The sequence below is a fragment of the Prorops nasuta genome, unplaced genomic scaffold (genome assembly GCF_024137725.1).
Source record: "Prorops nasuta isolate Cenicafe-Biocafe unplaced genomic scaffold, Cenicafe_Pnas_1.2 PNAS00024, whole genome shotgun sequence".
NCBI lineage: Eukaryota > Metazoa > Arthropoda > Insecta > Hymenoptera > Bethylidae > Prorops > Prorops nasuta.
In genome coordinates this window covers 1813655-1829793 of record NW_027116821.1, presented here as the reverse complement: position 1 = coordinate 1829793, position 16139 = coordinate 1813655, and the positions used below count along the sequence as shown (strand labels likewise).

Here is a 16139-nt window from a genome sequence, read left to right as displayed (position 1 = left end):
TATGTAAATGACCGCCACTAATGGCCTGCAAGATTTTTTTGATGCGTTTAGGAACCATACTTCCCCATGGATTTTTCCCCGCCTGGACTGAGTGACTGGAAAGAGTATAGGATGTGTATGATAGGCTATCCTTGTTTAAATGCCTTAAAGAGAAAGAGAGAGCCTTATACCGCGTTCAACCTGGTTTCTCCAGGCCTTCGTTTCTTATTTTCCTATCTCGGACGTCGCCATTGCTCTTCTCTCTCTAACTCATAGATTTCTATCTGCGTCTTTGTCTAAAATAATTCTACGCCACTGGGTGATTTTTTGGTGAGTCTATACCACTGGACCTATCTGTGAGTCTTGTGAGAGTGTGAAAAGTGCAGAAATGTCAGTTTGGCAGCGCGGATTTTTAATCAAACGAGTGTTGGTATAAATTGTTAAAGAGTTTTAATTTGTTGGAAAATGTTAACCAGTTATAGTGAAGTTATAAAATTTTTAATGACTTTTCTGGATTATCGAAAAAAACAGGTATACAAATTTTTTATACTTCTAAAAACTTACATTAAGTATTAAGGATATATATTAAGTTAATTGTTGTCAAAATTAACTTAATATATAAATGTATGAAACAAATAGATTCATGAATTCAAATAAGAAATACATAATAAAAAATATTATTATAATTTTTTAAATAATATGCAGATCCTAGTGTATTTATTATCATGTATAGTTAATTGGTAAAATTACTGCTAATTATAATGTCTCTTTTTCCTAGGCGTAAAGGTTCTATAGAAGGTCCTACCAGGAGTAAAGTGCATACGTCATAATGATTTCAACCAGAGGAATTAAGCAACGCTAAGGAATGGAACACAGTTTCAGATCACGCAGCATGCTCTCCACATCTATAATAAGCCAACCTGTTTTCTTAGATAAGTAATATTACTGATAACCATATATAAAATGTATTCAAACATGATCCTTTGTGGTTTCCCTTATGTTTCGCAGGTCAAATGTTCTAATAAGGCTGATGAGCTGCATCCAATTGGTAAATAAAAATGAGGCCAGGCTGTGTGTCAATTCTGCTGCTTCAAATTTGGAATCTCCATGCAGAAGCCAAATGGAAATATTAAAAAAAGATTTGTTATTCAGGTATTATTTAACAATGATCTAAATGCATCAAAATGGCTATTACTGGTAGTCATTTTTCAAATTAGTTTATATCTAAACTAATTTTCTTTGCTGGTTTAGGTCCAGTAAATATTAATAGATTTGGCTGTCAGTATTTGATCTCAATAACTGTCCTGCATTACAAATGGAGACTAGTAAAGCTGATGAACTGCAACCAAGTGGTGAATAAAAATGAGGCCAGGTTATTTGTAATGCTGCTGCTTCGAATCTGGAATCTCCATGCAGAAACGAAATTGGAAAGATTAAGAAAAGATTTGTTATTCAGGTATTATTTAAATATAATCTAAATGCATCAATATGGCTATTACTGGTAGTCATTTTTCAAACTTGTTTATATCCAAACTTATTTTCTTTGCTGTTTTAGGTCCAGTAAATATTAATAGATTTGACTATCAGTATTTGCTTTGAATAACTGTCCTAGATTATAAATGGAGATGAAAGAAAATCTCATATATAGAAAGTAGGGTACAGGATAATGAATTAATCTTTCAAAATATTTTTCTTTTCTTTATTTAGATTACGTTTATATATTATATTGTGAATTATAAAAGATTTATTCCAATGGATTCAAGAGCAATATACCTTTTTCTGACGATTTTAATTAGCTTCTTACTTTTTCTCCTTTTTATGTTTAAACGTCGTCATTTGTCATGAATCCCACAGATAAATCTATATTTTTACTTTCCTATGGGTAATTCTACTTTGCATATGTATTTGCATCCATGCTCAAACTAATTATAATCATAGTAAATGAATGTATTTATTGTGTTCGGGAAGTAAAGCTTTGTAGATTATGGTAAAATGTATTAGTTTATTGAAATATTATTAATTGATAAATGAAATTATTGCTATTTTATAAGGTATTAACTATATGTAATTTTAATAAAATAAAATGCCTTGTATAAAGATTATTTCAATTTTATTTATTATAAATAATCGTTGTTTATTAGTGTATATTAATAAATTGTTTTTACAAATAATATTAATTAAAAGAGACTATCCATTCAGGGAATATTAATCATTTATTTCAAATTGAAAAGTGTAAGATAAAGAGGATAAGTTTTCTTAAATTTGTAAATGAAATTAGCCATATTGATACATTTAGATCATTGTTAAATAATACCTGAATAACAAATCTTTTTTTAATATTTCCATTTGGCTTCTGCATGGAGATTCCAGATTCGAAGCAGCAGCATTTACACATAGCCTGGCCTCATTTTTATTCACCACTTGGTTGCAATTCATCAGCTTTACTAGTCTCCATTTATAATGCAGGACAGTTATTGAGACCAAATACTGACAGCCAAATCTATTAATATTTACTGGACCTAAAACAGCAAAGAAAATAAGTTTAGATATAAACAAGTTTGAGAAATGACTACCAGTAATAGCCATATTGATGCATTTAGATCATTTTTAAATAATACCTGAATAACAAATCTTTTCTTAATCTTTCGAATTTCGTTTCTGCATGGAGATTCCAGATTTAAAGCAGCAGCATTACAAATAGCCTGGCCTTATTTTTATTCACCACTTGGTTGCAGTTCATTAGCTTTACTAGTCTCCATTTGTAATGCAGGACAGTTATTGAGACCAAATACTGACAGCCAAATCTATTAATATTTACTGGACCTAAAACAGCAAAGAAAATAAGTTTAGATATAAACAAGTTTGAAAAATGACTACCAGTAATAGCCATATTGATGCATTTAGATCATTCTTAAATATTACCTGAATAACAAATCTTTTTTTAATATTTCCATTTGGCTTCTGCATGGAGATTCCCAATTTGAACCAGCAGAATTGACACATAGCCTGGCCTCATTTTTATTCACAAATTGGATGCAGCTCATCAGCCTTATTAGAACATTTGACCTGCGAAACATAAGGGAAACCACAAAGGATCATGTTTGAATACATTTTATATATGGTTATCAGTAATATTACTTATCTAAGAAAACAGGTTGGCTTATTATAGATGTGGAGAGCATGCTGCGTGATCTGAAACTGTGTTCCATTCCTTAGCGTTGCTTAATTCCTCTGGTTGAAATCATTATGACGTATGCACTTTACTCCTGGTAGGACCTTCTATAGAACCTTTACGCCTAGGAAAAAGAGACATTATAATTAGCAGTAATTTTACCAATTAACTATACATGATAATAAATACACTAGGATCTGCATATTATTTAAAAAATTATAATAATATTTTTTATTATGTATTTCTTATTTGAATTCATGAATCTATTTGTTTCATACATTTATATATTAAGTTAATTTTGACAAGAATTAACTTAATATATATCCTTAATACTTAATGTAAGTTTTTAGAAGTATAAAAAATTTGTATACCTGTTTTTTTCGATAATCCAGAAAAGTCATTAAAAATTTTATAACTTCACTATAACTGGTTAACATTTTCCAACAAATTAAAACTCTTTAACAATTTATACTAACACTCGTTTGATTAAAAATCCGCGCTGCCAAACTGACATTTCTGCACTTTTCACACTCTCACAAGACTCACAGATAGGTCCAGTGGTATAGACTCACCAAAAAATCACCCAGTGGCGTAGAATTATTTTAGACAAAGACGCAGATAGAAATCTATGAGTTAGAGAGAGAAGAGCAATGGCGACGTCCGAGATAGGAAAATAAGAAACGAAGGCCTGGAGAAACCAGGTTGAACGCGGTATAAGGCTCTCTCTTTCTCTTTAAGGCATTTAAACAAGGATAGCCTATCATACACATCCTATACTCTTTCCAGTCACTCAGTCCAGGCGGGGAAAAATCCATGGGGAAGTATGGTTCCTAAACGCATCAAAAAAATCTTGCAGGCCATTAGTGGCGGTCATTGTACACTGTTCAAAATTGAATCATGTACAGGTATAGTTTCTGCTTCCCTATACTATCTTGTAGCAAAAATGCTTCTCGCAAAATTGATTCATGTCCATCTCAACTACTCTATACTATCTTATAGCAAAAATTTAATGACAACAGCAGACGAAACGCGACATCGACAAATATGAAGATGACGTTTTGGACGTAGTAAAAGTATTATCCAGAAAGCATATTATTTATGTTGGAAATGTAGGGATGTCGAAAAATGGAATGGAAAATAATGCAAATATGGTGCATATATATAATATTATTTATCAAGTATAAAAGGGAAGAGATCGGATGCAATTTTCAGCCTATAAAGAGGAAAAAGCATCAGATAAGTATCGGGAGCAGCAAGTCAGAAGAAAGATTAATTTAACAAAGCAAAATATTCTTTAATCTTTCTTTTGATTTACTGCTCCCGATGCTTATCTGATGCTTTTTCCTCTTTATAGGCTGAAAATTACATCCGATCTCTTCCTTTTTATACTTGATAAATAATATTATATATATGCACCATATTTGCATTATTTTCCATTCCATTTTTCGACATCCCTACGTTTCCAACATAAATAATATGCTTTCTGGATAATACTTTTACTATACGTCTAAAACGTCATCTTCATATTTGTCGATGTCGCGTTTTGTCTGCTGTTGACGCTGTTGTCTTTAAATTTTTGCTATAAGATAGTATAGAGGAGTTGAGATGGACATGAATCAATTTTGCGAGAAGCATTTTTGCTACAAGATAGTATAGGGAAGCAGAAACTATACCTGTACATGATTCAGTTTTGAACAGTGTACTTGCCGTCGAGACACTACCGTGTCTCTTGATACTACACTTGGCAACGCTGGTCTCTACCCTCTGACGTATTTCCGCCGACCAGTAGTATCAGCAGCGACTATAGCGTAGTACCCAAAATAGTACTACGCTATAGGATATGTCGCTTTTGGGTATGTAGTGTATGTACTGTATACTACATACCGAAAGTATGTACTACACTTGGCAACCGAATACGGCCGTTTAGTAAGCGTCAAGTAACCTTGAACATGAATGTGATAAGCTATGTTTGGGTTTAAAAGTTATAACCTTAGTAAGTACTAAGTAATCCTAGTATCTAATCTTAGAAAAGATGTGTCATTCAATAGACTTAGTACGTGTAAACACAGAAAGAACAAAAAGTGAGGATGAATATGTTACGTTTGTCGAGCAATTTGTAAAGGATGTGAATGACTTTAGCTCGCAATATGGCAGTAATCTCAGTATTTCTTATACTGCATACAATATTGCTGGAAATCCAAGTAAATTTCCAGATTACGGAGACTTTCCACAGTCATTTGTTATGGTTAATATCTTTGTTGCCTACTCTTATAAATGAATAATTAAATTTAAAACTTTAAAAATTTTTATTAAAATTTTTAAATTTTTATTAAAATTTTAGAGAACTTATGGAAAGTGGTGGGACAAAGCACCTTCTAAATTAAGTGACTATATGTTACAAAATAATGGGGATTTTATTAGTCAAGATTATATAGGTATGTGAAGTAAATACTACATAAAGAATATAATAACAACTTGAATAACAAGATTTATATGGAACAAATTATTTCTTCCATAAAGATTTGGAGTATTTTCAAGAAGTATATCCAATTAGAGTTTCCATTTATGAAACTTATAATCCTGGAAGTGTTATTGGAATATGGGCTCAAGATTCCAAGCAACAATGGTTTCAATTATGGAGTGGGCCACCACAAATCGTTCCCCATAAATCAAGAATTTTTTCACCACATTTGCAACTCTGTGATTTCAAAACTAAACTTTTAAGACTTGAATTTAATCATAATTTGTTAGAATATTACACAGAATTAGATGCTGTATTACTCATTGGAACAACTAAATTAATAATACCTTTTGACCACACATACAATCAAAATGTAAATAATGTATTGAAAGAGCTTGGCTGCCATGAATATACTAATAGTGATATTTATAACTTAACTCCTGATTATTTAAAAGCAAACAATGATTTGACAGCTTTGAAAAATGTTCTTTATAAATATTGCACTTTGTATACAAGGTAAACTGACTAAAAGACTTTTATTACATTATTTAACCATTTTAATGATTCTTTGATTACAGTGAATTCATCAATAATATTTCTACTGGTAAATTAATTAGTAAACTTGGATTACATTGTTATTGTATTCCACCAATTGAAGAAGCATTTAATAGTTTGCAAAAATTTTTACAAGAAGACTTTCCAAAACTTACAGGCGATATACATCTATCTAATAACCAAAAAGTTCTTACAAGTTGTAATAATTTTAACAATTACACATGTGGCAGTTTTTCTACATTACCAGTAAGAGATTTTACTTTATCTAAATGTTTCCTATCAACTATGATCGCTGTATAACTATTAATAATTTACAGGATGAAACAGTCTTAAAAATTTTAAAGTATCTAGATATTAAGTCTTTGTGTCGTTTATGTAGAGTGAATAAGCATTTTAATAACATAGCACAGGATGCATTGTTGTATACTAGTCTTAATCTAAAACCTTACTGGCATTGTTTAAATAGCAATGCATTAGATTATTTATTACCTAGATGCCAATATTTGCAACGATTAGACTTATCATGGTGCGGCAATTATGGTATGATTAAATATGATGATGTGACTCGTTTTATCTCTGCATTTGGTAGCTCTCTTACACATTTGAGATTAAACTGCTGCCAATTTGTAAATGACAATGTCATTTTTGAAATTAGTAGAACTTGTAAAAATTTAAAAGGTACTATTATAAATTAATAAAAGCTCTGAGCTATTTGTTAATTATTATATAAAAATTTATTTATTTTAGAATTGTGTTTACGAAACTGCTTAGGTATCACTGCTGATGGTTTCTCGCATCTTAAAACTTTAAAGTTTCTAGAACGTTTAGAACTTTACAGAACAGCCATTGGAACATCAACATTATGTTCTATACTTAAAAACAATACTGAACTCAAGCATTTAAACCTTGCAGGAATGCATGAAAATATGAATATGGATGAAATTGCAACTGAATTAGGAGCTTCTTGTCTAAGTTTAGAAAGTGTAGATTTTTGGAAAGGGCATTTACTTACATCTAATGGAGTAAGAGCCCTTTCCTACTGTACTAAACTACGAGAGGTAGACTTTGGATGGTGGTATGTTGTACTATGCATAACTCTTACTTTTCCAAGATATTTAATAATTTTTTTATCATATCTATGATCAGTTTAACTTTAAAAATTGAGTTTCTGTTTCAGTGGTGGAATGGGAGCACCAGGAGACTCTCTAAGAGCCCTGTTTTCTTCTTGCCGAAACCTGGAGAAAGTATATTTGGCCGCTTTAAGAGGTTTGACAGATAGAGACTTAGAGCCTTTACTACTGTGCGAAAATTTACAGCAATTGGACTTATTAGGTGCTCGATCCTTAACACTAGATATATGTTACGGATTTCTGCTCTGCTGCTCAAAATTAAAAATGATTGACTTAAGTTTTTGCGAAGGTATTAGCGATGTTAAAATTCAAGAATGGAGCCAGCAATATCCATACGTCTCCATCAAAAGAAGTTATCAAGCTAGCTGTATTTAAAATTACTTTCATTTTAATAAATATTAAGATAATTTTTATAAACATATTTTTTTTTGCATCACCTAGCTACATTATTACTATACTTTATTTTGCAATAAAAATAAACAATTTTAAAAATTAAAATTGTACTATATTTTATAAAATATAAAAATCGTAAAACTATATTTATTAATTTAATATACATATATACGTTTATAAAATATTAATATTTCTAGAATTCTTGAAATTCTAATTGAAATAATTTCTGAATCACATCATTCATTTCAAATTCTTTTGCTATGTCACCTATTAGTTCATTTACAAGCGTATCAGAGATCCTAAAATCAAATTAAGAATTTGTAAATATTTATAATCACTAAAATGTAATTCTATATTTGAGAACTAAGTTACCAATCAACAACACTCCAAGGTTTATTTTGGGAATTAGTATTATACATTGGGTCAAGCTTCAGTGAAGATTGATAATCATCACGATATTTTTGTAAATTAAATTTTGTAGTTTCGGAAATTATAATAGGAGTCTTCGTATCTTTTTTGTGTAGATAAATATTTTCAGCTTTACCTATCTAAAATTTGAACGCAATTGTATTATTTTATTATAAAACCTTTTTAATTACTTAATAAAGTACTGGCCTTGATGATTTTCTCGTTATTTACTTGACAGGAAACACTGCAAAATAGTGGCTCATTGTTACCATATCTTTCAGATGATACATTTATTAATTGCATATTTTCCACTATATTTTTATTTTCAGATTCTATACTTCTGTTAAAAAATAAAGTAGATTTGATTAATTTTAGTAATTATATAATTCATATTAACTACGTATACCTTTTAGACTTTAAATGTATTGGCTTAAGATTGATTTTTTTGTGATTATTATGTGTCTTGCATTTTATAGTTAAATGATCATTTGATTTTGGATTATTCAAGCTTTTTTGCTCTTCTAAATATTGATGTAAAGTTTCTAGTGATGACAATGGAAGTGTTTCAGTATTAAAGGCCTGTTGGTGCTTTTAAAAGCATAAGAAAAATGGTATGACAAAATTTAATACTTTTAAATATTTAAAAGAATCTTTCTGACCTACCTTATTATTAACATCAGATAATAAATTAGCTACAATAGGTACTAAACTTGATAAATTATCTTTAGTTTGTTTAGAGTGGTGACCATTTTGATTTACTAAGGATTGTTTATTAGCAGCTTTCTGAATACCTTTTGGATATACTGAGCCTTTCCATCTATAAGAAAGAGCTCTTTCAGTTTTATTTCTCTTTGTTGACAATAATCCACTATCTTTTTTCTGTGTTTCCAAACTAATTTCCTGTCATAAATTAAAAAACTGCGTAATTTTTCATTATAATACTATAAGGTATTTTACACTACAATCTTTAAAAAGTTTGCATTACATCGTCAGAATAAAGTGGTATTTTATCCATAACGGTCTGGATATCATCTCTTTTTATAATTAGTTTCTTATCACATTCAGTACTCTCTTTGAATAAATTACCATGTGGAGGTAAATTAGCAGACAATGTAGATTGATTAACAGACATTTTGTTTAAATCTGTAATATTACGTTCAAATTCCTTCCTCCGAAAAGGTTCTAATAAAAATTTTAATAATAGCTAACACAAGACGTGGATTAAAATTACAGTGATATATATCAGAGATTAAAATTTATAAACTACCTATTTTTTTTTGAAACCGTTTGAAATTTGAGGTATCCATATTATACATACTAAGTCGATCAAAGTTTTTCCTCTTATTACTAATAGCTTTATTGTAAAATGAGGGTGGTCTATTAGAATCTTCTATAACTGCGATGTGTTGATTCTTAAAAGGAAGCTCATTGTTCGAACTTACATGTAATTTTGCTAGAATGGCATTACACTTATTCTGTATCTCTTCACCCTAAAATGAAATTATATAAAAATAAAATATTTATAACCTACATTATGTAAAGAAAAGAGACAGATTCTTACCAATGATGGAAGATTTGAATCCCCTGAAGCAGCATGATTGTCAGGCTGAAATTGTTTAAATATGTCTTTAATAGTGATTGTTATTTGTAAAACTTCTTTTAATTTCTCTGGATAACACTTTAAAATGGAGCCAGGAATATGCTTGTCATATGCAATTAATGCATTCAATAATATCTGATATGTTGACAGTAGCTTATGTTCAATCGCCTGCATATAAAAAGCAAAACCCTTCTTATTTAGCTTTATTTTTGCATCAGGAACAAAAACAAGTAAATTTCTTTGAATTTCAGTAATATTTCTGTTAAGATCATACAGATATTGTCTTGAAAATCTGATTGCGAATTCTAAAGCTCGCTGCTTTCGTCTTTTAATGTCATCCTCTCCATCTGGCAAAGGTATTTTTCCCAATTGATGAAATATTTCATTCAAAACTTCAATTAACTTTTTCTGTATCAAAGAAATCTTGTACGTTATTTCAGGATCTGGTTTTATATACGATGCTGATTCCTTATTATCATTATAATTTAATTCTAGATGGGGTTTATCATTCAAAACAAAAATAGATTCATTGTTTAAAGTAGACTCTAAAGGGCTTTGACAATTAATTGCATTCTCCTTCATAATTGTACATTTATTATTTTCATTATCAGCATTCTGAATATTGTTAAAAGAACAAATTCTTTCTACTGTCTTTGATCTCATAGACTTTCTTTCTTTAAGCTTGTGCTATAATAAAAAAAAACTTTGCAGCTTAGAAGCACTATAAAATTTATAAAAATTATTTACCTTTATACTCAGATTTTTATCCAAGCTTGGAATAGTTGTACTTAATAACTTTTTGGTCTGATTAATATGAATGTCTTTTTCTAGCCTAAAAGGCTCACTATCCAAATCATCATCTTGTTCATAGCAAAGATCATTCACTTTACCAACTTTGAACTTACTGACACTTTTTCTATTACTTGATCTTGCTTCTCTGGTTTTTAACTCATTTACATACAAAGACCAAAGATGTTCTTCCTCCTCTTTTACCTTTTTTCTTCTTACATTCTTTATTACATTTTCAAATTGATTTGCAGGTATATACTGCAAATTCATAGTTTGTGTTTCCATGAAAATGTTTTTAAAATTATTTTTATTTAACCCATTGTACATACCTTAAGAGCATAGCTATTGCTTTCTTCATCAGAAAACAATAGATTTTTTTTATCGTTTGACAAATAATTTGTGAGTGGAGATCTTACTAAAAAAGACATTCCTTACAGGTTCTTTTTAGATAAAACTTGCAACAGTCTTTTAAATTCGTTTGATGTAGCAATAATTTACAAAATACACGATTTGAGAGTACATATTTTATGTTATTTGACTATAATATTTTCGAAATACTTGCGAAAGTGTATGAAGCTAAAATAGTTTAAGTTTGATGAATGATTGAAACTGTCAAATTAACCTGCAGAAACTTCAAGTGCAATCATTGTTTACATAACGATAAACATTTCAAACAGAAGCCAACCGGCAAGCGGCAATTTAGAAAAAAAAAACATATGAAGTTTGATGAATTTTTAAATAAAAAACGATATTACTGGAAATAGGGCAGTATCAATAAACTGAACCTAAAGGCCTGTGTACTACACGATCCGAAAAATGTGTCCAAGTTCTCGGACATAATTTCTTTCACTAGACTTTTATTCTCGGATGAATGCAGATGGTGCTGTAGAACCATGAAGGATAGAGGGGAGGAGGACAATCGGCAAGGTTGCCTAGTCCGCCATCTTGAATAGTACTACGCTCTATAGTAAGTGAATTTTGATATAAGGAATGCAGACTGCACAAAGTATACTGCCAACGGAAATACGTCAGTAGCCATCTTAAATGCAGAACGTAATATATCAAAAATTATATATATTATATTCACAGCCTGTCACCGTGAACGGCGTGAACGAAGACAAATGTTTATTATACGGAAAAATAAAGTGTAATAAAGAAATAAGGAGTAGTGACAGCTTTGATCTATCTGACAGCTGATGTACTTATGGTATAAGTGAATAAATAAAATAAAAATGCTTTTCCTAAATTGATTTTTAATTTTGATAAAATGGTCAAATGTAGCCATTAATTAATTAGATTTGGTAATAAATACAAAAAATGCGTTTTATTATAACAAATGAGTTGAGGTAAAATAAACTCAATGTTTTTATATTAATTTGTTAACAAATGCATTTTTTATTTATTATTGAGTCCAATAAGTTTACGGTTATTAAAAAAAAAAATTCTTTGTAATGAAACAAAAATGAAAAAATTTTAATCTTCACCAAGACTCGAACACGAGCCCACCGCTTGATAAACGGCAACCTTACCGCCTGCGCTACAGCGCTCACTTGATGTACCAAGAGCAAAACAGCCTTTTTAAAGACTGACTACAATTCTTTTATTAATTCGTCATAAATGATCAAGAATTAGCTGTAATAATAAATACATTTATCTACATAGCATTATTGTACTAAATTTATTGTTTTTAATTTGAAGCATACATTTTGCATGAAGATATGATAATTTAAGGGTAACCATTCAGTACTCTATATACAAAACTATTCATATGCTCAACTATCATAAATTAATTAAGTAATATTATAATATTTGTTATATGTAGTCGAATAACTATGATAAACCAGCATATGAATAGTTTTGTATTTAGAGTATTGCATGAACACCCTTAAAGTATCGTATCTTAATGTAAAATGTATGCTTCAAATTAAAAACATAATAAATTTAGTGCAATAATGCTGTGGAGATAAATGTATTTATTATTGCAGCTAATTCTTGATCGTTTATGACGAGTTAGTGAAAGAATTGTAGTCAGTCTTTAAAAGGCTGTTTTGCTCTTGGTACATCAAGTGAGCGCTGTAGCGCAGGCGGTAAGGTTGCCGTTTGTCATGCGGTGGGCTCGTGTTCGAGTCTTGGTGAAGTTTAAAATTTTTTCATTTTTTTTTTCATTACAAGGAATTTTTTTTTAATAACCATTAATTTATTGGACTCAATAATAAATAAAAAAATGCATTTGTTAACAGATTAATATAAAAACATTGAGTTTATTTTACCTCAACTCATTTGTTATAATAAAACGCATTTTCTGTATTTATTACCAAATCTAATTAATTAATGGCTACATTTGACCATTTTATCAATATTACAAATCAATTTAGGAAAAGCATTTTTATTTGCTTTGAGTTTTTAGGTAAACGCAGCACCACTTCACACGGATAACACGTAAAAATGTCACGGTTAGCGGTAGTCGCTCTTCTTCTAAAGCCTATGTTGCCTGAAGTCCAAATCACACCTATGCTCTCCAGGCATAGTTGTGTTTGTACCGCTTCCCTTTAAATTTTCTATACTCCTGCTGGCTAGCGCTTATCTTCATTTTTGTTGCTAAAAGCTTGATTCTGGCATCACTGCCGTGTGGAACTATTAGTTTGCTAATAAAAGCAGAGGCTTAATTTTAAGAGATTGCAACATATAGTAATTAATATAGATACAATTGTAAAAAGAAAACAACAATTTTATTTTACATATATTAACTTTAAATAAAATCCCACAAAGTACTGTAAAATATCTAACATGTTATATTATATATCTAATCTGTCAGCTTCTTTATTTTAATATTCATCTCAATTATCACAGTTTGATCCTCAGCGATGACACAGTAACCACATTATGGTGAATCTATTCTTTTTTTTTAATGTTCGATCCACATAGCTTCATCCTCAGCAGTGATACAGTAAACACACGTACATTACTATAATTTAATCTGAAACAAAATCCCACAAAGTACTATAAAACATCTTACATTTTATATTATATATCTATTCTGTCATTTTCTTTATTTATTATTGTATTTACCCAAAATGCTGACTCATTTATTTTAATGTCTGTCTCAATTAACACAGTTTGATCCTCATCAGCGATGACACAGAAACAACATTATGGTGAATCTATTCCTTTTGTTTTAATGTTCAATCCACATAGCTCCATTCTCAGCATTGACATAGTAAACACTTTACTATAATTTAATCTGAAACAAAATCCCAAAAAGTACTATATAAAATCTTACATTTGAAATTACAAATGTAATCTGTCATCTTCTTTATTTGTATCGTATTTACCCAATGTGTTGACTTGTTTATTTTAATATTCATCTCAATTAACACAGTTTGATCCTCAGCGATGACACAGTAACCATAATATGGTGAATCTATTCCTTTCATTTTAATGTTGAATCCACATAGCTCCATCCTCAGTAGTGACATAGTAAACACATTACTATAATTTAATCTGAAATAAAATCCCAGAAAGTACTATAAAATATCTTACATTTTATATTATATATCTAATTTGTCAGCTTCTTTATTTATTATTGTATTTACCCAGTTTTTTTACTCGTTTATTTTATTATCCGTCTCAATTAACATAGTTTGAATCTCAACGATGACACAATAACCAAATTATGTTTAGTCTATTCCTTTATTTTAATTTTGAAAATCTGCATAGCTCCATCCTCAGCACAGTGACTTAGTAAACACATTACTATAATTTAATCTGAAATAAAATCCCACAAAGTACCACAAAATATTTATATCTTACATTTTATATTATAAAATTTATTGTTATACTTATCTAAAATGTTCAGTCCTTTATATACTTTTAAAAATTATTTTTATGTACATTTTACAAATTTCGTCACTTTATTTATTCACTTATACCATCAGTATATCAGCTGTCAGTAAGATTAAAACTGTCACTTTATTTCTTTATATTACTTTATAACTTGTGGTATGTATATACTAACATTTGTCTTGGCTCACGGACCATGCATTATGTATTTTGAAATTAGTAATTAGAAATATCTATATTGCGGTCCCTCTACAGTCTCTAACCTCTGACGTATTTCCGCCGACCAGTAGTATCAGCAGCGACTATAGCGTAGTACCCAAAATAGTACTACGCTATAGGATATGTCGCTTTTGGGTACTACGGTAGTACCGAAAGTACTACACTTGGCAACCTTGACAATCGGTCAATCGGAATACATTTAGAATGGTCACAAAATCGTATGCTTGATGAGCCACTTCACATGAAGTTTGTAGCGGCGCTAATGTCAGTGAGGACAGCAATAACTAAAAGAAGAGACGGAAATTTTAAAAACTATTCAAATCACAACATAATTGTAATGAATAACGAAATAATTATTATCTAATCTTTATCTTTAATATTATGTTAGTAAAATCGTAATAATCAATTTTGTAAATTATTATCGTAAATTCTAAAGTCAAATTTGTTAGCAGTAAAATATTAAAAATTCTTTAAGATAACGAATTATTCAATTATTTATTTATCCTATTGGATTTTTGTTTGTGAAGTACAATCTTTTTATTATATATTAACAGGATTATACTAATTTAAACTTTAATAAAATCTTGATAAATCAGAGTTTAAATATATTTTATTTTTAATTGATTATATTAATTGAAATCCACATCTTTAAATTTTAAGTAAAAGAATATGATGAAAGAATCGAGTAAAAAGAAAAGTAATTGTAATGAAAGTAACAGAAGAATAAAAGAATTTAGTATTTTATTAAGTAATGTAAATTAGCATAAACATTATTGTTTAGTTAAACTATAGGTTCAACTTTGATTATAAACTCAATAATTTTCTTGTTGTAAATATATTAATGTTCAAATCTTTATTCTTAAAAATACAAATGTTTATTCAACAATTTTTATTAATAAAATAATCCGATAATTCTATCTTATTGGTTAACATTTTTTAAAAGATATATTGTGTAATTACTTAAGATTTTAATGAGATATAATATCTAAAACAGGTACAACAATATTTTCTTAGAGTATCAGTAATAGTTCATGTTCTTTGGCTGATAATCATTGAATAATCATACTATGCATAACAAATTTATAATTTACAATTTTTTCGTAACATTTTTGTTCTTACAATTTTTTCGTTATGTATTGTATTAAAGGACTTAGTTAAAAAATGTCCTCTCATAACAAGGTATAAATGTACAACTTTCATTGTGAGATCTTTTCTATGCTCTTGACATCCAACGGATGGTACGTTTCCAATTTCTTCGAACTTGTCTAAAATTGTATAGAATATGTCTAACTTTATTCCGCAACTTTGAACAACATCTAAGACAGTCTTTTCTAACAATTTAGTCAAGTTGAATAAATTATCACTCGCATAACATAAAGATCCATGACTCATTAAATATACCACTTTATCTCTTTGTTTGCTAACGCTAGAGCGTAAACTATTGGAACATGGTAAACATTTTGACGACCGACAAATTTTTTGAACTATGTATCCTGCTATATAAGCTTGAACTTCATCGCTTGTGGATACATTATTATAATTATGATCAATGGCAGGTGATACTGATGAATTTGGAGTGACTTTATCTACATC

The 16139-nt window shown here is 29.4% G+C and overlaps 2 protein-coding genes across 5 annotated transcripts; one reads left to right on the top strand and one right to left on the bottom strand.

Annotated features, from left to right (window-relative positions):
- Positions 1-5068: 5068 nt before the first annotated feature.
- On the top strand, positions 5069-7714 carry Fbxl4 (F box and leucine-rich-repeat gene 4). 2 transcript variants are annotated; one of them, XM_066740886.1, is made up of 7 exons: positions 5069-5396; positions 5493-5586; positions 5672-6128; positions 6191-6413; positions 6485-6845; positions 6939-7242; positions 7345-7714. In XM_066740886.1, exons 1-7 carry the CDS (start codon positions 5184-5186, stop codon positions 7670-7672), a joined length of 1980 nt encoding a protein of 659 aa, XP_066596983.1. In that variant the 5' UTR covers positions 5069-5183; the 3' UTR covers positions 7673-7714. The 2 variants fall into 2 exon arrangements, with proteins under 2 accessions (XP_066596983.1, XP_066596982.1); XM_066740885.1 differs by having other exon boundaries at positions 6915-7242.
- Positions 7695-11412, bottom strand: LOC136781872 (putative leucine-rich repeat-containing protein DDB_G0290503). 3 transcript variants are annotated; one of them, XM_066740882.1, is made up of 10 exons: positions 10817-11412; positions 10446-10745; positions 9660-10385; positions 9366-9588; positions 9084-9280; positions 8762-8998; positions 8505-8686; positions 8306-8438; positions 8063-8238; positions 7695-7989 (listed from the first exon to the last, which is right to left on the bottom strand). In XM_066740882.1, exons 1-10 carry the CDS (start codon positions 10913-10915, stop codon positions 7884-7886), a joined length of 2379 nt encoding a protein of 792 aa, XP_066596979.1. In that variant the 5' UTR covers positions 10916-11412; the 3' UTR covers positions 7695-7883. The 3 variants fall into 3 exon arrangements, with proteins under 3 accessions (XP_066596979.1, XP_066596980.1, XP_066596981.1); XM_066740883.1 differs by having other exon boundaries at positions 8505-8677; XM_066740884.1 differs by lacking the exon at positions 9084-9280 and having other exon boundaries at positions 9541-9588.
- Positions 11413-16139: the final 4727 nt, after the last annotated feature.

What these genes read in the sequence shown, in the direction of transcription:
- Fbxl4 (XM_066740885.1), top strand. Translation starts at nt 5,184, where the DNA reads ATGTGTCATTCAATAGACTTAGTACGTGTAAACACAGAAAGAACAAAA. An exon ending in TATTAGTCAAGATTATATAG is followed by an intron (nt 5,587 to 5,671) that starts GTATGTGAAGTA and finishes TCTTCCATAAAG; the next exon opens with ATTTGGAGTATTTTCAAGAA. An exon ending in AACTTGTAAAAATTTAAAAG is followed by an intron (nt 6,846 to 6,914) that starts GTACTATTATAA and finishes TATTTATTTTAG; the next exon opens with AATTGTGTTTACGAAACTGC.
- LOC136781872 (XM_066740882.1), bottom strand. Translation starts at nt 10,915, where the DNA reads ATGTCTTTTTTAGTAAGATCTCCACTCACAAATTATTTGTCAAACGAT. An exon ending in ATAAAAATCTGAGTATAAAG is followed by an intron (nt 10,386 to 10,445) that starts GTAAATAATTTT and finishes TTTTTATTATAG; the next exon opens with CACAAGCTTAAAGAAAGAAA. An exon ending in CCTTGGAGTGTTGTTGATTG is followed by an intron (nt 7,990 to 8,062) that starts GTAACTTAGTTC and finishes ATTTGATTTTAG; the next exon opens with GATCTCTGATACGCTTGTAA.